The sequence below is a fragment of the Bufo gargarizans genome, chromosome 10 (genome assembly GCF_014858855.1).
Source record: "Bufo gargarizans isolate SCDJY-AF-19 chromosome 10, ASM1485885v1, whole genome shotgun sequence".
NCBI lineage: Eukaryota > Metazoa > Chordata > Amphibia > Anura > Bufonidae > Bufo > Bufo gargarizans.
In genome coordinates, this window is record NC_058089.1 from 17,752,295 (window position 1) to 17,778,422 (window position 26,128).

Here is a 26,128-nt window from a genome sequence, read left to right on the forward strand (position 1 = left end):
TCCTAATAAAGCAGGCTGGATTTGTGTCTGTTCTGCGTCCGCCTGAACATTTCCCCATTCTCTTCTCGTCACAGACAGGAAAGGGTTACTGCCGCTGACCGACGGGAATCGGCCCTTGTTCAGGTGAAGAGCGATGCGCACCGCCAGCCCCTTTATCATCTGGACGAGGGTGGTCCTCCCCTCCTCTGACCCAAAAGACTGCTCCATGTGGGTCACACGAGGTGATCCTCTGCACGAGAGCCAGATGCCGTCCTGCAGCAGATTTCATGTAATTTATTTGGGTTTTTAACACACTGGCGAACGAGGCTGGGGACGAAAAGGAAAAAAAAAGCACAACAGATTGGATTACCGTCTGTTTACCACTGAGTTTACGGCTAAGACTATGCGTTCTGCGAGCTTCAGATCCGGTAACACATCCCAGGCACGGAATGCCAAGGAAGTGTGGGCCCATTGCAAAAGGCGGCATGGGTCGTGCAATGCTGGCGGGCTGGAGAGCACTTACCTAGATTCAGCCCATCCTATCCCTCCCCAAATTCGCTTTATTCAGATGGGGCTGAATGGTCACATCCCTGCAAGAAAATGAGCGTCCATAGTGACATGCTCCAAGCATACGGGTACGCATACACATTAGACGAGCATCGGTGGAACCCGCAGATTATGGTGGGACCGGCCGACCAACTAATGTGTATAGGGGCGTCCTAAAGAAGAGCTGGGCATGCTGGATTTCTCGGGGAGGTAAGCCACCGCCACTGGTGTCCATCAGCAGCTTATTCGCCATCTTTATGGGGGGCGGGTTTATTGGAGGTGCATGGCCGGATTACAACAATACTTTTAGTTTCAATTCCTCACCGTTTCAAGAGCTAGGCTAGCTGTCAGTGAATGGAGTCTTCTTTAAAAGGGGTTGTCCAGGAATTTTTATACTGACGGCCATCCTCACCCCTCCGGTCCCTCTGATATGAGCATCGGACCATTTTAATGCTCCGATTGCTCTCCTTTGCCTTGCGTTGGATCGCATGAATCGGATGAAATACTCCTAAGCTCATATCAGAGGGGTGAAAACGGGGGTATGGACATAACCGTTGAAGACCTACCCTCAGGATAGGTCATCCATATCAGACGTCACATCCATCGGTCATCACATGGCCTTTCTGCAGCTCAGTCCAAAGTTAAACTCTAGTGAATGGGACTAAGCTGCAATACCGAGCACAGCCACTACACAATGTGTGGCGCTGTAGGCTGCAGCTAGTATATGCCATGGCTATGATTGTGGGGGGCGGGGGGGGGGGGTGTCTGAGCTCTAAAACCATAGGGGGCCGCAGTGGTGGTGTAGCGCTGAGTCCCCTTCTAGATTTATGCTGTGTCCTGGCAGTGCAGGGAAGTGCGGTCAGCCTGTTCACCTGAATGGGGCCACACACCAGGTACCTGCATGGTGGTTCGCCAGGAGAATAACCAGCACAGAGGTCCCTGCAAAGGGTAAACATACTTACCTGCTCCCCACTGCTGGGTCCTGGCTACTTCGCTCCCCAGCTGCCTCGCTAAGATCTCCCGCTTTGACATTGCTGCAGCGGTGACCTGCTCCCTTTGCGCGAGATCAATTGGTCACATGACAGAAAGGGGGCAGGTCACTGCTGCAGCCAGTGACTGGCTGCAGTGGTGACAAAGGGAAAATGATGTTAACAGCGGGGGGACACGAGCAAGGCAGCCGAGGCGTTGGGGAGCAGGTAGGTATGCTTCATTTTACAGGTCTGGCCAACCTCTAACAGAAAAATCGCCCAATGAGGACCCCTTATGTCCACGATTACAGAGATGGCTCACTGATTTCATAGAGAATTGTGTAATTCATCATTTATCCTGCGGGGGCACTGCAGATAAACTGAATACTGGATTTCCCCCTAGATGATAGATGATTCCCAGGGGTCCCAAGACCCTGCAATCAGACCCTTCTAACGCGGTCCATCAAGGAGGACACTTCTAAAATTACACAACAGCAAAAAATATATATAAAAAATCGATAAACTTCACATTTATACTTCCAGCCATCTGATTTTGGCACGGAGGCCTATTTACTTTTTCTGACTTAGGGTCCATTCACACGTCCGTAAGTGTTCTGCGGATCCGCAAAACACGGACACTGGCAATGTGCATTCCGCAATTTGCAGGACCGCACATCGCCGGCAATATAATAGAAAATGCCTAATCTTGTCCGCAATTGCGAACAAGAATAGGACATGTTCTATTTTTTTGTGGAAACGGAAACACGGATGCGAAAGTGCGGATCTCTAAATGCGGACAGCACATTCCGGTCCCATTGAAAATGAATGCGTCTGCGCCCGTTCCGCAAAATTGTCGAATGGATGCGGACCCATTTTGCGGACGTGTGAATTGTCCAGAACTAGAAAAAAGCATTTCCGCTTTCTTCTAAAAACCGTCCACGGGTCGTGCCTGGTATCGCAGCTCCGCTTCCCTGGTGTCAATGGGGCAGCGCTGCAGTACCGTGCACAACCTGCGTACAGGGGTGGTGCTGTTTTGGGAAGAAAGCAGACCTGTTTCTCTAATCCTGGACATGAATGTCATTTAATGTCTAAACCTGCATTTGCTACGGTCTGTTCTGCTGGATGCGCCTAAATCCAATACGTCTCGCAGGAGACACAAAAGGCTAGCTGTATTCTTGCGGTAGCCATTGGCGGCACACCAAACCTGTGACCATCTGTTCGGCAGAAAGCCTGACACTCTGCCCGGACGCAGCGCTCTAATAACGGGATTAGCCCCTCCGCTGGTGAGACGCGCTCCTATTAGTCCTTGTGAAGGGAAGGAAGCTACAAACACACATACAAAAAAAAAAATAAATTTACAAAAACTACACGCGGCGTATTCCACTCTGCTAGATGTAATTGTCCGCTGGCACCGAGGCCAGGAAAGAATTTACTTTACCGCAGAGCAAAACAAAGGCCTCACTGTCCACGTAGGACAATGCCCCGGAGCCAGGAGGGGCCCCGCTATCTGTCTGCACTGACCGGACTGCACCGAAGAACTCACGCATCCCGATAGCATCGCGCCAAGCAGTTCTGGTGACCCAAATGTCTCAGGGCTCGTCACCGAAAGCTATATTACACAACATGCCACAAAACAACACCGCTACGCCACGTGGCAGTCATCTGTAGTCATTTACAGCAGCTCGCAGCCACACACAAATTATGATTTAAAGCCGAGGTTCCCAGTGCAGTGCAATCTTGTGTTCTCTGTTATCGGCCATTACTCCGAGGAAGTTCAGGTCCTGTAGTCAGGCAGTCCAGAGACCCTCTAGGAAATTTGAAGATGCCCATAGACCTTTGATAGGCCACCAGCTGAACGTTCGTTCAGCTGACAGTTGTTATCCCTCCCAACCCCCTTGGCCGAGCATGCATGTGTTGTTTGGGATTAGAAAAACAAAGTCGCTTTCTTCCCAAAAAAAGCACCACTCCTTTCCATGGGTCGTGTCCGGTATTGCAGGTCAGCTCCACTGCAGTCAGTGCGGCAGAGCTGCAATACCGCACACAGCCTGCGGACAGGGGTGGTGCTGTTTTAATGGAAAAAAGCGACCATGTTGTTGCAATCCTGGACAACCCCTTTAACAACACATGCCGGAGGGAGAGGGGAGTAAAGCTGGGCAAACACTCAGGATAACTGTCAGCTGAATGATCTCCCGATCTTCCATACACATGCATGCTCAGCTTGGCATACATACAGAAGGAGGACCCCTGGCCTACTTTACTCTCATGCATACAGGGGCCTTTAGGCTAGGGCTCCATGGCACCACCAGAACCACAATCTGTCTCTATGGGTAAAGCCACACTTTTTTTTTTTTTTTTTTTTTTTTTTTGCGGAAGTCGAAATGGAGCTTACAATATTTTTTCCCCTTAGGCCGCTTTCCAACTGGCTGTGTGCGGTCCGCGTGACGGCCACATTTCCTGTGTAACTCACTGCATTAGTGTAATGTATGATGCTGCGAGTTCCATCCATCGCCGATCGGCGCCGCAGTAACCAGCACTGCACAATGGATGCCGACTGGCGGTGGTGCAGGGCGTCAGATGGTGATGGCCTATCATGGGCGTAGGCCATTAGTTGTGAAGGACCAGATGGTGATGGCCTATCATGGGCGTAGGCCATTAGTTGTAAAGGATCGGACGCCGCCTTTAACACCACTTCTAGCCGCATCGATGTTCTACGTGCAGGCCGCACGCTCCTATAACTTCTAATGAGATGGGGCGGAGAACGAAACCGACACCAAATCAAAAACCCCCCTAGAAGTAAAAAAAGTTTCCATGGTGAACGACATACATTCAATTGTCACCTAATCTTAAAGCGAAGGCGCACCCGCGGCATTTCACCTGCCGTTACGTTACGCTTGGCAAAAACCGTGGTCACAGAGAACGAGGAGGGATGCAGCTAAAGTTACAAGAGGGAGCGAGCGGCGGGATCTGTAAAACTAAAAATTCTTAAAAAATATTGAAAAAAACAAAAACATGGTAGGCGGCGAACAGACGGAACAGCCTCACCTCAGCCGCACTTGGCCGCGGCAGCAACATATGGACTCGATTAAAACGGCCTCTGCAGCCGACTTAACACATACACCTCGCTAATCATTTTTTTTTCTGGAGTCTGCTCATTTCAGGGCATTTTAACCCCGTCCCCCTCCGACCATTAATAAAATAAAGACGCCAAATTCTGCTCAGATCTTTGATGTCATAATCCCGCAGGTAGAGGACACTTTAGTTTCACTCATTCAACCGCCATGGGATGAGCAATCATATTACAGGATGATCTGGTTTATGCATAGGGCAGGGCCGATCACTCCGGGGGGGGGGGGGTGCCGTAAAATTAAAGTCACATCTTTGTCACTTGGACCCATCAGGCTCATCTGCGTCACAGGCCTCTTATTATCCTTCACTAAACAGATGCAGCCTTTATGCCTCCTGCTCATAAGGAAGTCCTCCGCCAAAGTCATCATTTGGAGGCTGAATATTGAAAGCTCCATTGAAGGCCGAAGACAACGCAACTAAAAACCTGGACAAAAAGATCCGACAACCAAATCACCCTAGATCAGGAGCCGACAACCTGCTGAGCTCTGCTCTAGAGGCATCAAACTGACCAACTGCATAGAGGCCTACAAAGCACTGCTTCACCTTTACTTGAGGGGTCAAAGGGTTGGGCGTTTGGGGTAGAAATGGACGGCAATTTTTTACTTTTTTGGAAGAAAGATTTGGAAAAGCTATAAAAAAAATAAAAAAAAAAAAAAAAAAAAAAATGGGAGAAATTGTCTCCTAAATCCTGGATTTATTGTGTGGTCTGTAGTTTGCAACTGCTGAAGGCGTTCTCCCATGAATTATCTTCACAGCAGAAGTCCTGAAAGGCTGTTAATATCTGGTTTACAGGAATTTGCAATGTTCTCAGCAAATAAATTTATACCTTTTTTTTTTTTCTTTTTTTTCCTTCCATATGTTTACGTGTCAGGCTCTGGGCAGAATCAGTCTCCTTCCCCCTCTGGCAGTTGACTTTGTCCCTCTTTCTCCTGCATAAGGAGTCTGCCATGCAACTGCAGAGGTCCTGCTCCTTCCCTGACAAGCGGCGCAGAATACTCGTCCCCTCTCCCGACATGTCCGCTTTAACTATTTGCATTCTTCATGTAGTAACCGTTCTGGAGCATCTATTCTTCTCACTCTATGTTGTGTCGTTTCTGTTATTCCTGCTAGAAGTTCTAAATGAATCACTAGCAGTTTGCCAGGAAGGTCCAGATGGGTGTTACCAGTTGGGAGTTAGTCCCTGCATAGTTGGTCACTGGTAGCACTGATTGGATAGTGTCAGACTGGGATGGGGCCCCCCCCTCCCCCCAACTGGTAACACCCAGTTAGGGGAATAATAAAAGGAATGGCACAACATGTAGTGATAAGAATAGATGCTCCATTATTGTTAGGACATGGGGGATGTAAGACATATCAGGAGAGGGGACGGGTGCTCTTTGATGACGGGACAAGCTACTAAAGAATTCAGGAGTCTGCATACGAGGTCCTCACTGATGACACCATGACAGAGACACTATGGCCAAGCTGAATGCATTTTAATCTATACTAATAAAAGCCCTGTGTGCATGGTCAGGACTGGTGTCCGCGCCGATAATTTAAGTGTGCGGCGCGCCGGCCAATCAACACACGGCGCTCCACAAGCCGTCCGCACCTCCCACACCAGCGTGCCGTCCAATCACAGCTGCCCCACATGCAACCACAACGCCCACACCAGTGCGCTGTTCAATCATTACACGGCGCTCCACACGCCGTCCGCACCTGCGCGCTGGCCAATCACCGCCTATGTTCTGCTCTCCACGTCGGAGCGCCGCCATTATGTGCATCACAAAGCCACACAGTCCCAGTACTGTTAGCCACAGACAGCAGTTACTGCCAGCAGTATTAGCCACCAGTCGCTGCCAGCAGTCTCAGCACCACCAGCGCCAGCCACCTCAGCCATCAGTCAATGGCACCACAGTGCCAGCAGTCTCAGCCATGACAGTGCCACCAGCCACAGTGCCAGCAGTCTCAGCCATCAGTGCCACCAGTCACAGTGCCAGCAGTCTCAGCCACCAGCCGCAGTCTCAGCCATAGCCAGCACTCCGTGCCAGCAGTCTTAGCCACCAGCCGCAGCAAGCACACAGTGCCAGCAGTCTCAGCCACCAGTCACTGCCAGCAGTCTCAGCCAATGTGGTTCAGTTCCCTTGCCATTTAATATAGACTGTTGCTACTAATGTTTATGCACTACTGTTCTTTTTGGCTGTACAGACACTGGGAGCTATTCTTTGAGGGATAGGACAACAGGGACAGCCGTCGATAAGTGGGGTCGCCTCCTCAGGAGGTGATTCTCCCGCATTTAGGCGGGAGACCTCTCCGCTTTTAGGCAGAATTTCAATAGCCTGGTAGGGATATTATCTCCCCAGCATCTGCTTTTTTCTGCCCTGCACCAGAAGAATTGTCCATCCCAACACTTTTTTATCAAGATCTCTGTGGACCTTCCTACTACGTCTATTCTGTTGTCATACGATTCATCTCCATACAACGGAAAAAATCATCAAACCGTGAGTGGGACTTTTGGTCCAAATCCGAGTACTTGAAATTGTACATCTACCCTGTGTCTCATTGTACCTAAGTCCATTGTATCTGACCTATGCAGCTATCTATAATACACGTATTATTTCTGTGGGACTTATTTTTAACAAATAATGACTAAAAGTTAAGTTTTAAGTAGGATAATTATTCAGTGATACCTCAGTTTATATTCCTACATTGTATATATATTTTCTGCTGTGAAATTCGGGTTTAATGTCTAGTGTATATATAAAAGTTATCTCCTGTTCATGGGATAGGGGAAAACTATTACTTTGGTGGGGTCCTACCGCTAGGACTGCCACCGATCACGAGAATGGGGACCCTGTGGAGCCCCACTGAAATGAACAGAGCGGACGGTTTGGGAATTCTGGAGATAGTCAAGTACAGCGCTCCCCGATCTCCAGAACTCCCATAGAAATGAATGAAGCGCCCGCAGGCATGCCCGGCTGATTCAGGGGGTATGAGACCCACGTCCTCGTGATCAGTGGGGGTCCGTGCAGTAGGACCTGCACCGATTTAATAGTTATCCCCTATTCTGCAGAGAGGGGATAACTTGATATAACCAGAATACCCCTTTAAAAGGCGATACATGTCAGATAACCTGGCTGAAGTGCTCTGCGCTGCTGGTAAGGTTATAGGAAGACGACTCTGTACGTGCATCTCCTTTGCAATGTGGCATATATTCTGGAAAAGATGAACAGCGCCACTCTTGTCTATGGTCGAGCCTGGCACTGCAGCTCAGACTTAGGCTACATGCACACGAACGTTGTTTGTTTCCGTTCCGTTTTTTTTTGCAGATAGAATGTGGACCCATTCATTTAAATAGGTCCGCAAAAAATTTGGACAGCACACCGTGTGCTCTCCGCATCAGCATGTCCATTCCATAGCCCCGCAAAAAAAATTGAACGGCCTATTTTTGTCTGTTTTAGGCATTGCTACAATGGATCCGCCAAAAAATAAAATAAACGGATGGCATATGGATGTCACCCGTTTTTTTTTTTTGCGGATCTGCAGACTGCAAAACACATACGGTCATGTGCATGTAGCCTTATTCATATGGAAAAGAGTGTGTGTCGGGGGAGGGACCCTCAGAATCTTACACAAGCCTTTGAAAGTGGTTGTCCTATTAAGACAACTTATCCATCATCCACAGGACATGGGACTAATGTCTGATCAGAGGTGGTCCACCTGCTGGGGCCCCAGCTGATCACAAGAGCGGGGGTCCCCAGTTTGAAAGGAGTGGCGGTCACACGCAGGCTGCTGTTGCTCCATTCAGCTCCGTGGGACGGTCGGAGATCAAACAGTCCCTCAGAGTTGAATGGATCGGTGGAGACACACGTCTGCCGCTCCATTCAAACTCGGGAGCATGGGCCCCTGTTCTTGTGATCGTCTGGGGCCCCCGCGGTCAGACCTAAACTGATCAGACACAGGATGGGGATGAGCTGTCTTAATAAGGCAACCTCTATCATGTAAGACCGCAGAGCTGGCTCTACCGGGGAAGAGGCGTCCGGCATCTCATCGCGCCAAGGAGCTTATTCTTCGGAATAAATATGCAGCGGAATCGGGACTCATCCATTACATTATCACTTCTCAGAACTAATTTGCATGTGACTAACGGTTCCAAAAAAAGAGCTCAACGGCAGAATAAAAAAAAAAAAAAAAAAAAAAAACGCTACCGCGCTCCTGATGGCGGGAGGATCGGGCACCTTGCAGAATAATAAGAATGTGATGACAGCGCAGAGTAATCCCAGGAGCGACGCAGAGAATATCTGACAAAACCCTTCAGACGCCTCTATGGCTCTGTCACTGAACATAACTGCTGAGTGCACTGACATAGTGGCGGAAGAGCGGCCCCGGGCCCCGTCCTGCCTCTGTTCTCTGCTCCAGACAGCTCCCATCTTCAGGACCTCTTAAAAGGATTCCTTTCTCACTGCCCCCTCCGCAGCACACAGCTTTCCTTCAGAGCTGAATTACAGACGAGGAGGAAATATTCTAGAAAAAGCGATCACATGCGGCCTGCAAACAGTGAAGAAGCCGGTGACCGCACCGCCATACTCCACACAGCCGGGCCAGGGGTCCAGTCCAAAGGAAAAGGGAAGAATATATACACAGTATGTGGAAGAGGATTTAGGCCGGAATCACATGTGATTTGCTGCTACTGATTTTCATGCGGCGAATGCGCAGCGTTGTACAGTTCCAGCAAAGAGGATGAGAATTGAAAAAAAACCGCAGCGTAAACAGTGCGGATTGGAAATCTGCAGTGTGCCGATTTATGCTGCGGTTCTCACCCTTTGCAATGGAGAAAGTGAAGTCCGTTGGCTTCACGGCAAAAGCCGCATGTAGTGCACGCGGTTGTTGCAGCGGAACCGCCACAGACTTTTCCACTACAGTTTCTGGTGCGTGCAGCTTTTCGTGCCTCAACGCATCCGCTAACACTCAGCATCCAATGCACATGAAGAGAGTTTGTGATGCCGCATCGACACGCTCTGGAAAAAATACGCACATTATGGAGGGGGAAAAAAAAAAGGTAGTTATTTTCGCAGATTCTGAGATGTAACGCCACGGATAAGCCAACACCTTGAATGACAATGAGGCAAATCCATGCGCTTATCCACGGGACCTCCGGCGCAAAAATCGCAGTGTCAGTCTCCTACGTAAATGGGGGGCCTACAAACTCTAGCCCAAGGGCATATTTTAGGGACAGGAAGTCCAGGCAGTTGGATTCCAACATGCTCAATCCTTTTCGGGGATAAGTCGTTGCCAATGGTGTCTAAGGGCAGCTTGCATCAGCCGAATGTGCGCCTGTACGGTGGGAATTCAGGACCGGATGGATATTGGTGACCACCAACATGTATGGCCATCTTAAAGGGTTGTCCAGTTTATATTACTAGCTGCACAGGTGCTGGTAACAGGACATACAGCTAATAGTAAGCAATATTAGGGTCCATTCACACGTTCGTATGTGTTTTGCAGATCCGCAAAATACGGACATAGGCAAAGTGCGTTCCGCATTTTACAGACCGCACATAGCCGGCACACTCATAGAAAATGTTTTTTCTTGTCTGCAATTGCGGACAAGAATAGGACATGTTTATTTTTTTTTGCGGAACGGAAGTGCGGAACCGCAAATGCAGATGCGGACTGCACATTCCGGCCCCATTGAAAATGAACGGGTCCGCACCTGTTCCACAAAATTGCAGAACGGATGTGGACCCATTTTGCGGACGTGTGAATGGATTCTTAAACTGATTCACGTTTACATGCAGGTCCGCTGAGAACATGGCCTCTGATGGAGGGTTCCGTCCATCAGTGGGCTCCATTCAGTTACGCTGAGGACAGACTGCGCATGCGCCATTTCCCCTTTAGGTCCACGATATAAGTTAATGGGGGCCACCGGTGAACTGAACCCTCCATCAGCGGCCATGTTCTCAGCGGACCTGCATGTAGACAAGAATTATTGACATCAATCTATCGGACCTTACTAGCGCATGCGCGTCCAGTTACCAGCACCTGTGCAGCTAGTAATATAAACTGGACAACCTCTTTAAAAACTGTTCCCGCTTGCTTCTCATTCATAAGGGAACCATGACCGATCCCAACGGACCTTGTCTGATCTGTCCGGAGCGGCAGTATATTTGACAGCAGGAACGATGCTTCAGGCTGCGTTATTGTTGCCAAAGTGAATTGAGTCTTAGGGCTCATGCACACGGCCGTGCGCCTATTGCAGGCCGGCAAATATGTAGGCACAAAACACCATGGAAGCACTACAGGGAGTTTCCGTGGGGTTTTTCTCCGTGCCTCCGCACCGCAAAAAAAAAATAGAACATGTTTTCGCGGTGCGGATGGATCACAGACCCATTCAAGTTGAATGGGTTTGAATACGTCGCGGAAGCCGCAAATTGCGGCCCCAATGCCGGAGCGGTCGAACAACGGCCGTGTGCATGAGTCCTTAGGCTGTGCTTAAAAAATAATAATAATAATAATTGATGTCATGACACCCTGAGGGTACAGTCACATGTTCAGGGGGTTTTTTTTTATGCGGTTTTTGAAGCCGAAGCCTGGAATGGATTAAAAAAAAAGAGAACTCGTATGGGTCCTTTGTATTTTCTTTCCTTTTATGATCCACTCCTGATTACGGCTTCCAGAACTGCATCGGGAAACCTGACAAGGCGGCCGTACCCCTTATACCTTTCAAACTGGTAGCAACGGGATCGGAGTACTTTCTCAACTTTGGCAGTATTGTACATAATGCGTTAGGACCATGCAGCAGGTCCATAGCTCAGCATCCTGCATCCTCCGCTCACCTGGGCAGGACTCCCTTTCTCATGATTCTTTTGCATGACTACACCCCCGCCGATATCAATGGCATTCTACAACTTCCTCGGCTTCACTTTCCTCCGGCAGGTCGGGGTGGTCTTTGGCCGGCTGAACAGAATTCACACCTGTGACGGATAGCAGCCGCGTCACCTACACAGTAGGCGGAATTGTCCAACACGTCACTGGCCTCCAACCTGCGGCATCCTGGCTGTGGCCTGCGGCTGTCCGGGCATACTGGGAGTTGTAGTTTGGAGATCTCACCCACATATGGTTGGAAGTAGTGGCCTTATCGCTTCTATTCCATATAGACAGTACATATAGCCTTATTCTCCCCTCACTAAACCGCACTGTAATCTCCTGGATAATTGAACAATGGAAAAGCTCAGACTAACATAAGCAGAGAGCGCTGAAGACCACCGCCTCCTCCTCCTCCTCCTCCTCCTCCAAGGAGGCCTTCTCGCTGCTAATTCTGCCAACACTACATTGCTGAGGAAAGATGCCAGACCAGCACTGCTTCATCCTAACACTGTATAGGAGAAGAATGAAAACCTGATGTGACCACTATATTATACAGTCAGTAAAGACAGCAGAACCGTTCAGATCTGCAAGGAGTCTGCGCAGGAGACCGACGAAATGCAGCATAGCCATACACATTAGAAGAACATCGGCCGACCCAACTGATTATTTCGGAGACCTGGACTTAAAGGGGTTGTCTCATCATGGACAATGGGGGCATACCGCTAGGATTGGGACCCGCACCTATATAGAGAACGGAGCCCGGCAAGGTGGTGGCTGGAGGACTCCGGTCCGGCCACCACCAAGCCGGCTCCCCATAGAAGTGAATGGGAGCGTACCGCTAATGCGCGAACCACGCTCACAATAATTTCTATAAGGCCAACGGAAATAGCCGAGCCAGCGCTCGGCTATTTTTGCCGTCCCCATAGAAAATGAATGGAGGGCTGCTGCGCATGCGCAGTGCGCCCTCCTTCACTATCGGGGCTCTGTTCTCGATATAGGTGCTGGGACCCGCAGCTATAAGACAATGGGGCCATATCCTAGCAATATACCCCCATTGTCCATGATAAGACAATCCCTTTAATGTGTAAGGGGCCTTTCGCGGCAGATGTTGGAAGAGGTAAGGATTGGAGTTGGATTTCAACGCGACCAATCTTTTTGTTCTTGGAAGATGATTAGTTTCCGGAGGAGTCTGGTGGTGGCTTACGCCCCCTTCTCACCACTGAGATCACCTGCATGTGCACGGGGAGCTTTACACTACTCCAGGAGCCAATATGACCTTGAGAACATTCAGAGGTCCAAGGAAAAGAAGCCAAACAGTAGCCTTGTTTTGAAGGAGCTTTTGTGTCCCTATGGAGCTGGAGTCACGCCGCACATCATTTCTGCTCTGAGAGGATGTCCACAACTGAAAAAACATGGCTGCTTTCTTCCAAAAGAAAACCTGTGTTTTTCTAATCCTGGAAAACCCCCTTTAAAAGGGGACGTTTTCTGCAGACCCCCAAGAGCGGTCGGATCCGGGGTGGTAATTATACTTACCTGATCCCCGCCGCCGGGTCCCAAGTCTCCTCACATCAACATCCAGCTTGATGCAGGTCACATGACCGCTGCAGCGGTCACGTCACCCATGAATCATGTCACTGGATCACGTGACACATAACCGCTGCCTGTATCAAACCGGATGTTGACGTGAGGAGCTGGAACCAAACGGTGGGTATCAGGCAAGTATGACTACCACCACGCATCCTCCAACGTACAGGGGGGTAAATCTGTATAAAATGTCCCCAGGGGTGAACAACCCCTTTAAAAAGGGCCTATCACCTCTCCTGACATGTCTGGTTTAGTAACTACTTGCATCCTCCTTATAAAAACTATTCTGGAGAATCTATTTGTGCCACTCTATTATTCCTGCTAGAAGTTCTGAATGAATTACTAGCAGTGTGCAGAGAAGGTCCAGATGGGTGTTACCAGTTTAGGATGTGTCCCCACACAGTCTGACACAATCCAATCAGTGCTGCCAGTGTCAGTCTGTACAGGGACACCCCCTCCAACTGGACATTCACTGCAAACTGTTGGCAATTCATTCATGACTTCTAGCAGGAATAATAGAGGAATGGCACAACATATCGAAATAAAATCCAATCTGCGTGACGCGTCACCTATTAATCAAACTTCTGCTTCTTCTATAATTCAGTAAATCACATATATATGAATTATTCCACCAACCAAGCCACTTTCTTTGCATTCTAGTCCAACGCGCTTCCACTCCTGGTCATGTAGGCACTGAGGGTGGCTACAGACGGGCAGACGCGCTGCCAATCTGCACCAGTGCATTACAACCACCTGTCCCATGTCTCCTGTTCACCCCAAGACGTTACAGCCAATTTCTGATTGTAAAAAGGCCCAAAATTAACCCCTACATGGCCGTACCACCATATAGGTTGCTCTGCAGAATTTCTATTAGAAACCACAATGTCGCCTGCTCTACATAAGAAGACGCACCGGAGGAACCTTTACAAACAGAAGTCAGAGTCAATGACCCACGGAGCAACAACCGCAGAGGTCAGTCGGCACCTACCTGAGGCAGCGCTGTATTCAGCTGTCTTTGTAGAGAGTCCCGCTCGTGGGTGACGTCCTGTAGCTTGCCCTGATTTAGCGCCAGAGTCTCCTGGGTCTCTCGCAGCGTGTCCAGCAGCCGGTCTCTTTCTTCAAGCATTGACACCATGAGTTGCTCAAAGTGGGAATCCGAGTCCGTCTGGAGGGGAGAGCCGGATCCGTGGCTTCCGTTCCCCCCTGGAGGCATCTCAGCCTCGCTGATGGTTGGCATCACTTCACACATCATCTAAAAAGAGAACATGGAGGCATCAAGATTACAGGTACTCGCCAAACAGGTGGAAAGGAACATAAATCCTAGAGTCGTCCTGTTAAAAAAATGTCATCAAGGCCTATCTTAAAGGCAATGTCTCACCTTGGAGATGGATCTCGCTAGGATGGGCCACCAATGTGAGATAGGAGCAGGTCCCAGAGTTGGGACCTGCACCTATCTCCAGAACAGGATCCCCGAAGTGAGCAGTGGGCAGCTGTGCACGCGCGGCCGGCCTCCACTCAATTCAACGAGAGACAAAGAAAAATAATAGTTAAGCGCTGGCTCCGCTATTTCCGGCAGTCCCATAGCGGTGAATGGAGAAATGGGGCGCTTGCGCAGTGCACTCTCCATTCATTTCTACGGGACTTCCAAAAATACCGCTATTTTAAGAGCCTCCAAAGAAACGGATGGAGACCACACCGTGCGTGCGCACTCTCCATCACTTTCAGGGCTCGTTCTGAATACAGGTGCAGGTGAGACATGCACCTATCGGACATTGGTGGCATATAGTAGGGAGAGGATATCAATATTTGAGATGAGAAAACGGGGATTCCAGGTTTTCGACACCGATGGCCTATCTGCAGTTGCAAATTGGCAAGGATCTGACACCCGGCACCAATGAGGGTAGCTCTGGCGCATAAACTACACAGCTGGAGCTGGGTACCATTCACTTCAATGGGAGCAGTGCTGCAGTAACCAGCTGCATCCACTACACAACGGATGGCGCTGTGGCAGGAGATCGGCTGGGGTGCAGGTTGTCGGATCTGATATTGATGACCTATCTTGACAACCCCTTACACAACACATTAGATCAGTGTTCCCCAACCTGTGGCTCTCCAGCTGTTGCAAAACTATAACTCCCCTCGTGTCCTGGCAGCCAGTAGCTATCAGTGCATGATGGGAGTTTTGCAACAGCTGGAGAGCCACTGGTTGCAGATCCCTTTGCATTAGATGAATAAGGGCTGAACCTGCCGATTTCCTCGAGACGACCATCCTATGTATACAGCCGAGTCCCGACTCTCCCCCGACAGAAGATGTTAGAGAAGAGAAGAATTGGGCAGTTAGATTTCAACATGCCCGATCCTTTTGTCTGATGGTGGCTTACTTCCGAGTCCTATTGAGGCCGTCATACACACTCAGCTGGTCAACCACCTCTAAAACAAACAATCCTTTGGAAAACTACAACTCCCAGCATGCTCTATATACTGCCATGGGAGCTCTGAGAACAGTGGGGAAAGTGGGAGTAGTTGTTTCAATACAGGTGGAAAGCATGAGGTGGCTTTGAGGAATTACTGACTACACCAAGAGGACTACAGGGGACCAGGAATGATGTGCGCCATACTCCACCCTAAACCGCTTATACGTCAGAATGTGACACACTTCACCGCTATGGTATGAGGCGGCGTCATCACAATTTGCAATACTGGTCAACCAACCACTTTATGATTTAATGCAGGAAACTACAGGTCCGTCTGTCCGGGGCCACGTGCCTCCCACCAACACTGTCGGCCACAGAGATGCACGAGTGTGGCTGGCCTACGTGGTCCATACAGCTGGGGACATGGACACACTGTACACAGAGATCAATGTACGCAGCACACCTGCAGAGACTACCGCCAAACAACATCACAGACAATACTGTTATATGGCATCGTGAGGAGATAGTGACAGACACCAGCGCTCAGGGATAAAAGTCCACACATAATGTAAATGTAATGGGAAGATGGCACAGCACACGGGCCCGGGGCACAGCATAGTGGAAGCCATATAGGGTCACCATACAGGGAGGACAAGAAGCCATTCACATAGTACTGGTATAGAGCGAATTTCAGGACCAGAATTCCCTATAGATCACCAGAACAGGAGGAGGCTGCATCAATGGGATAGGAGGCTGTGTCATCAGGATGGGAGTTGGAGGAGGCTGTCATCGAGATAGGAGATTTTGTTGTCGGGATGGGGAGTGAAAGAGGCTATATTGAAGGGAGAATGCTATGTCATTGGGATGGGAGGATATGTTGACGGGAAGAGGGAGCCAAGTTGATGGAAAGAAGTGCTGAGACGGGAGGGGGCTGCTATGTTGACGGGAGGAGGAGGAGGGGGCTGCTATGTTGACGGGAGGAGGAGGAGGGGGCTGCTATGTTGACGGGAGGAGGAGGAGGGGGGCTGCTATGTTGACGGGAGGAGGAGGAGGGGGCTGCTATGTTGACGGGAGGAGGAGGAGGGGGCTGCTATGTTGACGGGAGGAGGAGGAGGGGGCTGCTATGTTGACGGGAGGAGGAGGAGGGGGCTGCTATGTTGACGGGAGGAGGAGGAGGGGGCTGCTATGTTGACGGGAGGAGGAGGAGGGGGCTATGTTGACGGGAGGAGGAGGAGGGGCTGCTATGTTGAGGAGGAGAGGGGGCTATGTTGAGGGAGGAGGAGGGGCTATGTTGACGGGGAGAGGAGGGGGGCTGCTATGTTGACGTGAAGAGAGGAGGGCTGCTATGTTGACGGGAGAGGAGGAGCTGGGGGGGCTATGTTGCAGGGAGGAGGAGGAGGGGTGCTATGTTGACGGGAAGGAGGAGGGGGGGCTATGTTTGACGGGAGGAGAGGAGGGGCGGCTATGTGACGGGAGGAGGAGGGGCTATGTTTGACGGGAGGAGGAGGAGGGGCTATGTTGACGGGGGTAGGAGAGGGGGCTATGTGACGGGAGGAGAGGGGCTTGTTGCGGGAGGAGGAGGGCTATGTTACGGGAGGGGAGGGCTGCTATGTTGCCGGGAGGAGGAGGCATGGGGCTATTGACGAGAGAGGAGGAGGAGGGGGCTATGGACGGTGAGAGGAGGAGGACGGAGGGGGCTATGTTGACGAGGAGGGAGGACGGGGGCTGCTATGTTGACCGGGAGGAGGAGGTGGGCTATGTTGACTGGGGGGAGGAGTGAGGGGGGGCTATGTTGATCGGGGGGAGGAAGGAGGGGGCAATGTTGACGGGGTGGAGGAAGGAGGGGGTAGTATGTGATCAGGTGGGAGGAGGAGAGTTGGCTATGTTGAGGGGGGGAGGAGGAGGGGCTATGTTGACAAGGAGGAGGCTATGGGAAGGACTGCATATACATGCATGCGCATCACTACTGCCATTGTACCAGCCTCTATTATAATATACATGTATGGCGGTGACATAATCACATGATGACAGCACGGGGCACACACAGCGGCGCTAGGACTCCACACAATGGCACAGGGCTTCCTCCATTCTTCACACCTGATGACAGGACCACACACACAGGACTGACAACTTATCACATCCCGTGCACAGTCATGTGGTTGTCAGGAAGCCCCTCACACACCGGCGTACACCATAGGGACAGTCGCTATTGTTACCTTGCTGTGTCCTCCCGGTATCCGTCCTCTAACGTGTTAACCTGAGCCGGAGCCCGTGTTCCGTTCAGCATGGACCGGTGGACCTGAGGAGGGGGGATCCCGGTGCCACACACAGGACAGGAACCGGGGACGGACGAGGGGGGGTGCCAGGGTCCGTACACCGAAGAAGGGAGTCGGCGTATCCCACACACAGACACCGCCTGCGCCGGCCCCGGTGCTCCCTGCTGTCCCGTAGACGGGTGGCGCGCAGCAGGGCACGGGATCCCCTGTTCGGTGTCCGGGTTCGGTCAGGCCGCCTCTCTGTTCCCGGCATGCACCGCGGCGCCTGGTCGGTGCGTGACGTCCCCGGCATGCATTGCGTCACGCAGTGGGAGGGGTTTGAGACCCGTTACCTGGGTGACGGTGGGAGTGACCTGGCCGTGACAGGGAGCCAATGAGCGGTGAGGAGGTGGGGCCCATATGTAACTGAGCAAGGGCTTCTGCAACGCCTGCGCTCTAGGGGTCTATGTGAGTGTAACGGCGGTGGTGTGCCGAGTGAGGGTAGTAGTACTCACAGTTCAGTTGCCATTTTCTTCGTTCTGTATACGATCCGTATACGGAACCATTTATTTCAATGGTTCCGCAAAAAAAACTGAATGTACTCCGTATTTCCGTTCCGTTCAAAGATAGAACATGTCCTATTATTGCCCGCAAATCAGGTTCCGTGGCTCCAAGTCAATGGGTCCACAAAAAAAAACAGAACACATACGGAATGTTCTCCGTATGCATCCGTATCTGTTACGTTTTTGCGGAACCATCTATTGAAAATGTTATGTCCAGCCCAATTTTTTCAATGTAATTACTGTATACTGTATATGCCATCCGGAAAAACGGAAACAGAAAACGGATCCGTGAAAAAACGGACCGCAAAATACTGAAAAAGCTATACGGTCCTGGTTCTCAGCCGTTTTTCCCAGTTTTGTACATTTCTATGTCTTTAAAAAAAAGTTGCAATTGATAAATCTGATATCCACCTAATTAGCATATCTAACCACGCCCAGAGCGGCGAGCGATCCATAAAAGAACAAAAATGGTGTGCGACAAAATTTTTTACTTTTCTTGCCAGAATTCTGGTACTATGGGCATGATAAATTCATGCCTCCCCATGTGCTTTTGAAATCTATGTAATCTAGAACTGACTCATTATGGGTACCAGTGCAGTCTAGTACTGACATGTTACAGAGTATATCTAGAATCTACTCTAGAACAAAAGTGTAGATCTAGAACTGACATGGTTACTGTGTAGTCTAGAGTCTGTGCTTTGTATGCAGCATAGTCTATTGTTCATGTATTATGGAGTCAGTCTAGAACTGATACAGTGTCAGTGTAGTCTAGAACCTACGTGCTTTGTAAACAGTGTAGCCTTAAATTGATGTATTATGGAATCAGTGTAGTCTAGAAATTACTAGTTACAGTGTAGGCTAGAACCTGTGTGCTTTGTATAAAGTGTAGTCTAGAGTTTATGTATTATGGAGTGTGTAGTTTAGAACTGACATAGAGCGCCGTCTACAACTTATGTACTTTGTATATAGTGTAGTGTACAATTTACGTATTATGGTGTCAGTATAGGCTAGAACTGATATAGTTACACTGTAGTCTAGAACCAATGTGCTTTGTATACAGTGTAGCCTAAAATTAATGTACTGTATTATGGAGCCAATGTAGTCTAGAATGGACATTGTTACTGTGTAGTCTAGAACTGACTTGTTACTGTGTAGTCTAGAACCTGTGTGCTTTGTATAAAATGTAGTCTGGAGTTACTGCAGTTTAGAACTGACAGAGTGTAGTCTAGAACCTATGTGCTTTGTATACAATGTAGAGTAAAATGTATGTATTACGGAGTCAGTGTAGTCTAGAACTGGCAGAGTGTAGTCTAGAACCTATGTGCTTTGTATACAGTGCAGTCTAGGACTGAAAGGCCACTAGGTAAACGCACATAAGATCCGCCCAAATTTCCATGCGGATTTATGTGCGTTTCTGCAGCATGTCCGCACCAAAATCCGCAATTTCTAATTGCGGTTTTTGATGCGGTTTTGTTGCAGTGCACACCCTTCCATTGAAAAGGGTAAAATCCGCAGCTAAAACCGCAAACCTAATTGACATGCTGGATATTTGGAAATCCGCAATGCAGGTCAATTTCATGACAGAAATAATCCGCAAAGTGTACGCCCGATTTTTGAACTTTGCTGGTGCAGTACTATACAGTGTTTTTTCCGCATGGGAATCCGTGCAGAAAAATTGTGCTTATGGTTCATGTACACGACCGTATGTATTTTGCTGTCTGCAAAAAAACGGATCCGCAAAAAATACGGATGACGTCTGTGTGCATACCGGAATGAAACAGCCAGCCCCTAATAGAACAGTCCTATCCTTGTCCGTAATTCAGACAATAATAGGACATGTTCTATTTTTTTGCAGAACGGACATACAGACATAGGTTCCATTCACACGTCCGTAACGTGTTTCGCGGATCCGCAAAACACGGACAGCGGCAATGTGCGTTCCGCATTTTGCAGACCGCACATTGCCGGCACTAACAGAATATGCCTATTCTTGTCCGCAATTGCGGAAAAGAATAGGACATGTTCTTTTTTTTTCGGGAACGGAATTGTGGACCCGGAAGTGCGAGTCCACAATTCTGTATCCGGGGAGCACATCGTGCTGCCCCATAGAAATGAATGGGTCCGCAATTCCGTTCCGCAAAATGCAAAACAAAATTGCGGACGTGTGAACGGGGCCATATGGAAACAGAATGCACACAGAGTAACTTCCGTCTTTTTTTTTTGCAGACCCATTGAAATGAATGGTTACGCAAAACGGTCCGTAAAAAAAAACCAGAACGGACACGTAAAGAAAATACGTTCGTGTGCATGAGCCCTTTTTCCGCGAAGTGTGCAGTGGCGAAAAGATTGGCAACCACATCCTCAATAATAGACATAGGGGGTCATTTACTAACAGAAATTCACCTATTCTGGTGTATTTCTGGTGCAGATTGCAATCTGCGACTTTTCCCCGCTCACGCCAGGTCTAAAAAAAAGAGTGCGTGGCGTGGGGGAGCCGTGCCGGCAGACCCAACTCATTTACCATTTTCTACCCCTGTTTTAGGCGTAGAAAACGGTCTAAATTTAAGCCACCAAGCTGACGTAGATTTAGTCCGGCGGTGGATGTGGAGGCCTGCGCTTCTTCATAACTCCGGCGGATCCACCGCCAGCGCACGGGGTTATTAATACCGGCTTCTAAGATTCCGGTCTTAATAAATGACCCCCATAATAACTCAACCTAACCCAATAATAATGACGGTGATGACGTCACACTCTGATTCACGCGCTGACTACCGTTTTCCCGGTGTCGGCCGCGCACAGTTTCTGTGTGGTTTCTGCCTCATTTACATATTCAGTATTGTGCCACTAATTGGCCATTGAAGCTCGTTAAGGCTGATTGTCTTTGGGGCTTGTGCGCTGCTGATCAGTCCTTTCTATTCTCATCTGGATAAAGCACTTCTCCTAATGATCTGTGTGATGTTTTTAAAGGGGGAGTCCACAATTGTCCAGGATTATAAAAACAATGGCTAGTTTCTTAGAGAAACGGCGCCGCACCTGTTTGCAGGTGACTTGTGGTATTGCAGTCCCATTCACTTCTATTGGAATTACGGAAACAGTGCACTGGTGTCCACTCAGCTGTTAAATTGCAGCGCACAAGTGGTGGCAGTAGCAATGAGGGTGGTTGTAGTCCTTGCAGTCCTGGCTCCAGTGCTTCCCCCAGACCGCGAGTGCAATGGAGAGAGGGGCACAACCCTTCTTCACAGTGGATTTTGGGGTTTCCTGTCTGGCGGTGGCTGGGATGTCCTTGGTTTTGGATGATCAGCGAGGAGCAAGGCAGGAGAACAGGAGGCCATCTATCCCAATTGACCATAGGCGTGCAAGTTCTCTTTCTCTCTCTGCAGTTCCCATCTGCGGGGTGCAGCCTTAGGCCACCTTCACACTAGCGTTTCACTTTCCCGATATTGAAATCCATCATAGGGTCTCAATACCGAAAAAAAACACTTCCGTTTTGTCCCCATTCACTGTCAATGGGCACAAAAGGTAACTGAACAGAACGGAACGCTCCAAAATGCATTCTGTTCCGTTCTCATACCGGAGAGCAGTATTCCATCCAGGGATGCAGAGCAAGACAGATCCGTCATGACCCACAATGCAAGTCAATGGGGACACAATAGAAAACGGATCCGTCCCCCATTGACTTTCAATGGAGTTCATGACGGATCCGTTTTGGCCCACTGCCTGGCAACTATCACTAAGGACTGCCAGTTAACTAATTCCTACCTATACGCAGCCTTTTGGTATTAGCCCTTGGTATAAACAGCAGTGCATACACAGTGTATATTAACCCTTGTAGCAGTGAACCACATTACCGCAAGGCATTAACCCTTTAGCAGTGAACTATAGTACTTTATACCATTAGCCCTTTACCAGTAAAACATCAGGTGAGTACACCTTGAATGAGCAACTTTCTCCATTCATTGCTGTGGGACTTTTTGGGATGTCCCATTGCATTGAGAGGAAGCCGCACATGCACAACTTTCTTTCCATTCATGGCGGGGCCCCGTTCTTGAGATAGTAGCCGGTCCCAGAGGCGGTTCCGTTATCTATTAGGCATTTATGGCGTTTCCTATCGATATGCCATAACTGTCCAGATGGGAAGAGTCCTTTAAATCCAATGCCTATGAAATGAAACAGCTTTGCAAAAATTCTTGATGAAAAACAACCTACCGTTTTGTGTATGCAGCTTCTGTGCCGACCTATGTGTCTCCACGGTTACAGACTACAAATCCTATGCAGTCTAAACCTGAATTCATGTCTTACTTTGTTCCCTCTACCCCCTTGTCTACTTTCTTGGTTAGGGCTCATGTACACGACTATAGGTTTGGTCCGCATCCGATCCGAATTTTTGGCGGATTGGATGTGCACCGGGCGCCTCCCCCCAGGGCCCTTTAGTACTAGTACTTGTTTCATGACGCCAGTTGCAGTGAAGCAACAAGGGCAAAGGACCCTTTTTAGTGATACTGTGGATAGTACCCAGGTGTAGGAATGCCTTAATGTTGGTGCACGTGTCACGGTGCTCCTACCTGGATACACTGGACCCCAGGCGTCGGCTCCAAAGCAATGAAAGGAAGGTTGTTGATGAAGGGGATGATGAAATAAATTAAGTCCAGACCTTGTGATGAAGTTCAATAACAGCTTAAGGCCTCATGCACACGACCGTTGTGTGCATCCGTGGCCGTTGTGCCGTTTTCCGTTTTTTTTCACGGACCCATTGACTTTCAATGGGTCCGTGGAAAAATCGGAAAATGCACCGTTTGGCAGCCGCATCCGTGAGCCGTGTTTCCTGGCCGTGAAAAAAATATGACCTGTCCTATTTTTTTCACGGCCAACGGTTCACGGGCCCATTCAAGTCAATGGGTCCGTGAAAGAACACGGATGCACACAAGATTGGCATCCGTGTCCGTGATCCGTGGCCGTAGGTTTTAGTTTCATACAGACGGATCCGAAGATCCGTCTGCATAAAAGCTTTTTCTGATCTAAGTTTTCACTTCGTGAAAACTCATTTCCGACAGTATATTCTAACACAGAAGCGTTCCCATGGTGATGGGGACGCTTCTAGTTAGAATACACTGCAAACTTTGTACAAGACTGCCCCCTGCTGCCTGGCAGCACCCGATCTCTTACAGGGGGATATGATAGTACAATTAACCCCATCATATCCCCCTGTAAGAGATCAGGGCTGCCAGGCAGCAGGGGGCAGACCCCCCCCCCTCCCCAGTTTGAATATCATTGTGCGGCCCCCCCCCTCCCCTGTTGTTAACTCGTTGGTGGCCAGTGTGCGCACCCCCCTCCCTCCCTCCCTCTATTGTTTTAATACATTGGGGCCAGTGTGCGCGCCCCCCCCCCCCAACCCCCCCTCCCTCCCTCTATTGTTTTAATACATTGGGGCCAGTGTGCGCGCGCCCCCCCAACCCCCCCTCCCTCCCTCTATTGTTTTAATACATTGGGGCCAGTGTGCGCACCCCCCCCCCCCCCCTCCCTCCCTCTATTGTAATCATCATCGGTGGCAGCGGAGTAGAAGATTTTCATACTTACCTGCTTCTTGCTGCTGCGATGTCTGCGTCCGGCCGGGAGCTCCTCCTACTGGTAAGTGACAGGTCTGTGCGGCGCATTGCTGTCACTTACCAGTAGGAGGAGCTCCCGGCCGGACGCAGACATCGCAGCAGCAAGAAGCAGGTAAGTATGAAAATCTTCTACTCCGCTGCCACCGATGATGATTACAATAGAGGGAGGGAGGGGGGGGGGGGGGGTTGGGGGGGCGCGCGCACACTGGCCCCAATGTATTAAAACAATAGAGGGAGGGAGGGGGGGTTGGGGGGGGGGCGCGCACACTGGCCCCAATGTATTAAAACAATAGAGGGAGGGAGGGGGGGGGGTTGGGGGGGCGCGCGCACACTGGCCCCAATGTATTAAAATAATAGAGGGGGGGTTGGGGGGCGCGCGCACACTGGCCCCAATGTATTAAAACAATAGAGGGAGGGAGGGGGGTGCGCACACTGGCCACCAACGAGTTAACAACAGGGGAGGGGGGGCCCACTGGCCACCAATGAGTTAAAAACAGGGGGGGGGGTCTGCCCCCTGCTGCCTGGCAGCACCTGCCAGGCAGCAGGGGGCAGTCATGTACACAGTTTTTTTGTATATTCTAACCTGAAGCGTCTCCATCACCATGGGAACGCCTCTGTGTTAGAATATACTGTCGGAAATGAGTTTCACGATGTAGCTCATATCCGACAGTATATTCTAACATAGAGGCGTTCCCATGGTGATGGGGACGCTACAAGTTAAAATATACCATCGTATTGGAGAAAACTCCAATCCGATGGTATAACAGAACTCCAGACTTTACATTGAAAGTCAATGGGGACGGATCCGTTTGAAATGGCACCATATTGTGTCAACATCAAACGGATCCGTCCCCATTGACTTGCATTGTAATTCAGGACGGATCCGTTTGGCTCCGCACGGCCAGGCGGACGCCAAAATGACTTTTTTTTCATGTCCGTGGATCCTCCAAAAATCAAGGAAGACCCACGGACGGAAAAACGGTCACGGATCACGGACCTACGGACCCCGTTTTTGCGGACCGTGTAAAAAAACGTTCGTGTGCAGGAGGCCTTACTTTGCATAAACGTTTCTCCAACAGTTTCAGGCTTTGTCTTGGTTCCCAGCAGGCTTTAGCATTAAAGGGGTTGTCCGGGTTCAGAGCTGAACCCGGACATACCCTTATTTTCACCCCGGCAGCCCTCCTGAGCCTGGCATCGGAGCATCTCATGCTCCGATGCGCTCCCGTGCCCTGCGCTAGATCGCGCAGGGCACAGGCTCTTGTGTTTTCAATAACACACTGCCGGGCGGTAACTTCCGCCCAGCAGTGTGTTTGGTGACGTCACCGGCTCTGAGGGGCGGGCTTTAGCTCTGCCCTAGCCGTTTTACTGGCTAGGGCAGAGCCAAATCCCGCCCATCAGTGCCGGTGACGTCACCGGGCTGCCTGTCAGCCCCATAGAGAGCCCGGTATGTCACCGGAACTTAGAAAAATGCCTTTGCCCTGCGCGATTTAGCGCAGGGCAAAGGAGAGCATCGGAGCATGAACTGCTCCGATGCTCATGTCAGGGGGGCTGCCGGGGTGAAAATGGAGGGATGTCCAGGTTCAGCTCTGAACCTGGACAACCCCTTTAACTCTGGCAGGCTTTCAAACTCAACTCTGCTACATCGGTTGCTCTCTGGCCCTGCTGTGCTGACGGGCTGACTGAATAATTTTGCTTTAGCTGTATGCTGCCACTTCTCTCTTTGTAGTCTGACTCTAGCTTAATCCAGGGAACTTTTCCTCCTGGCTTCAGAGGTTCCAAGCTGTGGCCTCCACATCCAGCAGAGCTGAAGGTGCTCTAGCTGGCTTGGGCAAGGCACGTCCAACAGGGACATGCACCTGCTTCCTTCCCCTAGCAGGGGGTAACTGCAACTAACCTCTAACTAACTAAGACCCTCCTCAGACGTCCATAGAATGGGTCCACATCCATTCCGCAATTATGCGGAACGGGTACGAACCTATTCATTCTCTATGGGGCAGGAATGGACGCGGACAGCACACAGTGTGCTGTCCGCATTTCCGGAGCGCGGCCCCGTTCTTCTGGTCCGCTGCTCCGTAAAAAAATAGAGCATGTCCTATTCTTGTCCGCAATTGCGACCAAGAATAGGCATTTTTATGGGGGTGTCGGCCGGGTGTATGGTGGATCCGCAATGCACTACGGACGTCTGAATGGAGCCTTAGAGAGAGAGTTAGAATGTAGCACTGCCATGCTGGCTGCCACCTACTG

The 26,128-nt window shown here is 50.0% G+C and overlaps 1 protein-coding gene across 9 annotated transcripts in view; it reads right to left on the reverse strand.

Annotated features, from left to right (window-relative positions):
* The window catches only part of PPFIA1 (PTPRF interacting protein alpha 1), a 66,786-nt gene extending 48,765 nt beyond the window's left edge, over positions 1-18,021 (reverse strand). For all 9 annotated transcript variants that reach the window (XM_044270831.1, XM_044270829.1, XM_044270832.1 and 6 more), the window contains exons 1-2: positions 17,680-18,021; positions 14,038-14,301 (exon numbers count right to left, since the gene is read on the reverse strand). In XM_044270831.1, the coding sequence (XP_044126766.1) occupies positions 14,038-14,301 (264 nt within the window). In that variant the 5' untranslated portion in view covers positions 17,680-18,021. The remainder of the gene's footprint in view (positions 1-14,037; positions 14,302-17,679) is intronic.
* Positions 18,022-26,128: the final 8,107 nt, after the last annotated feature.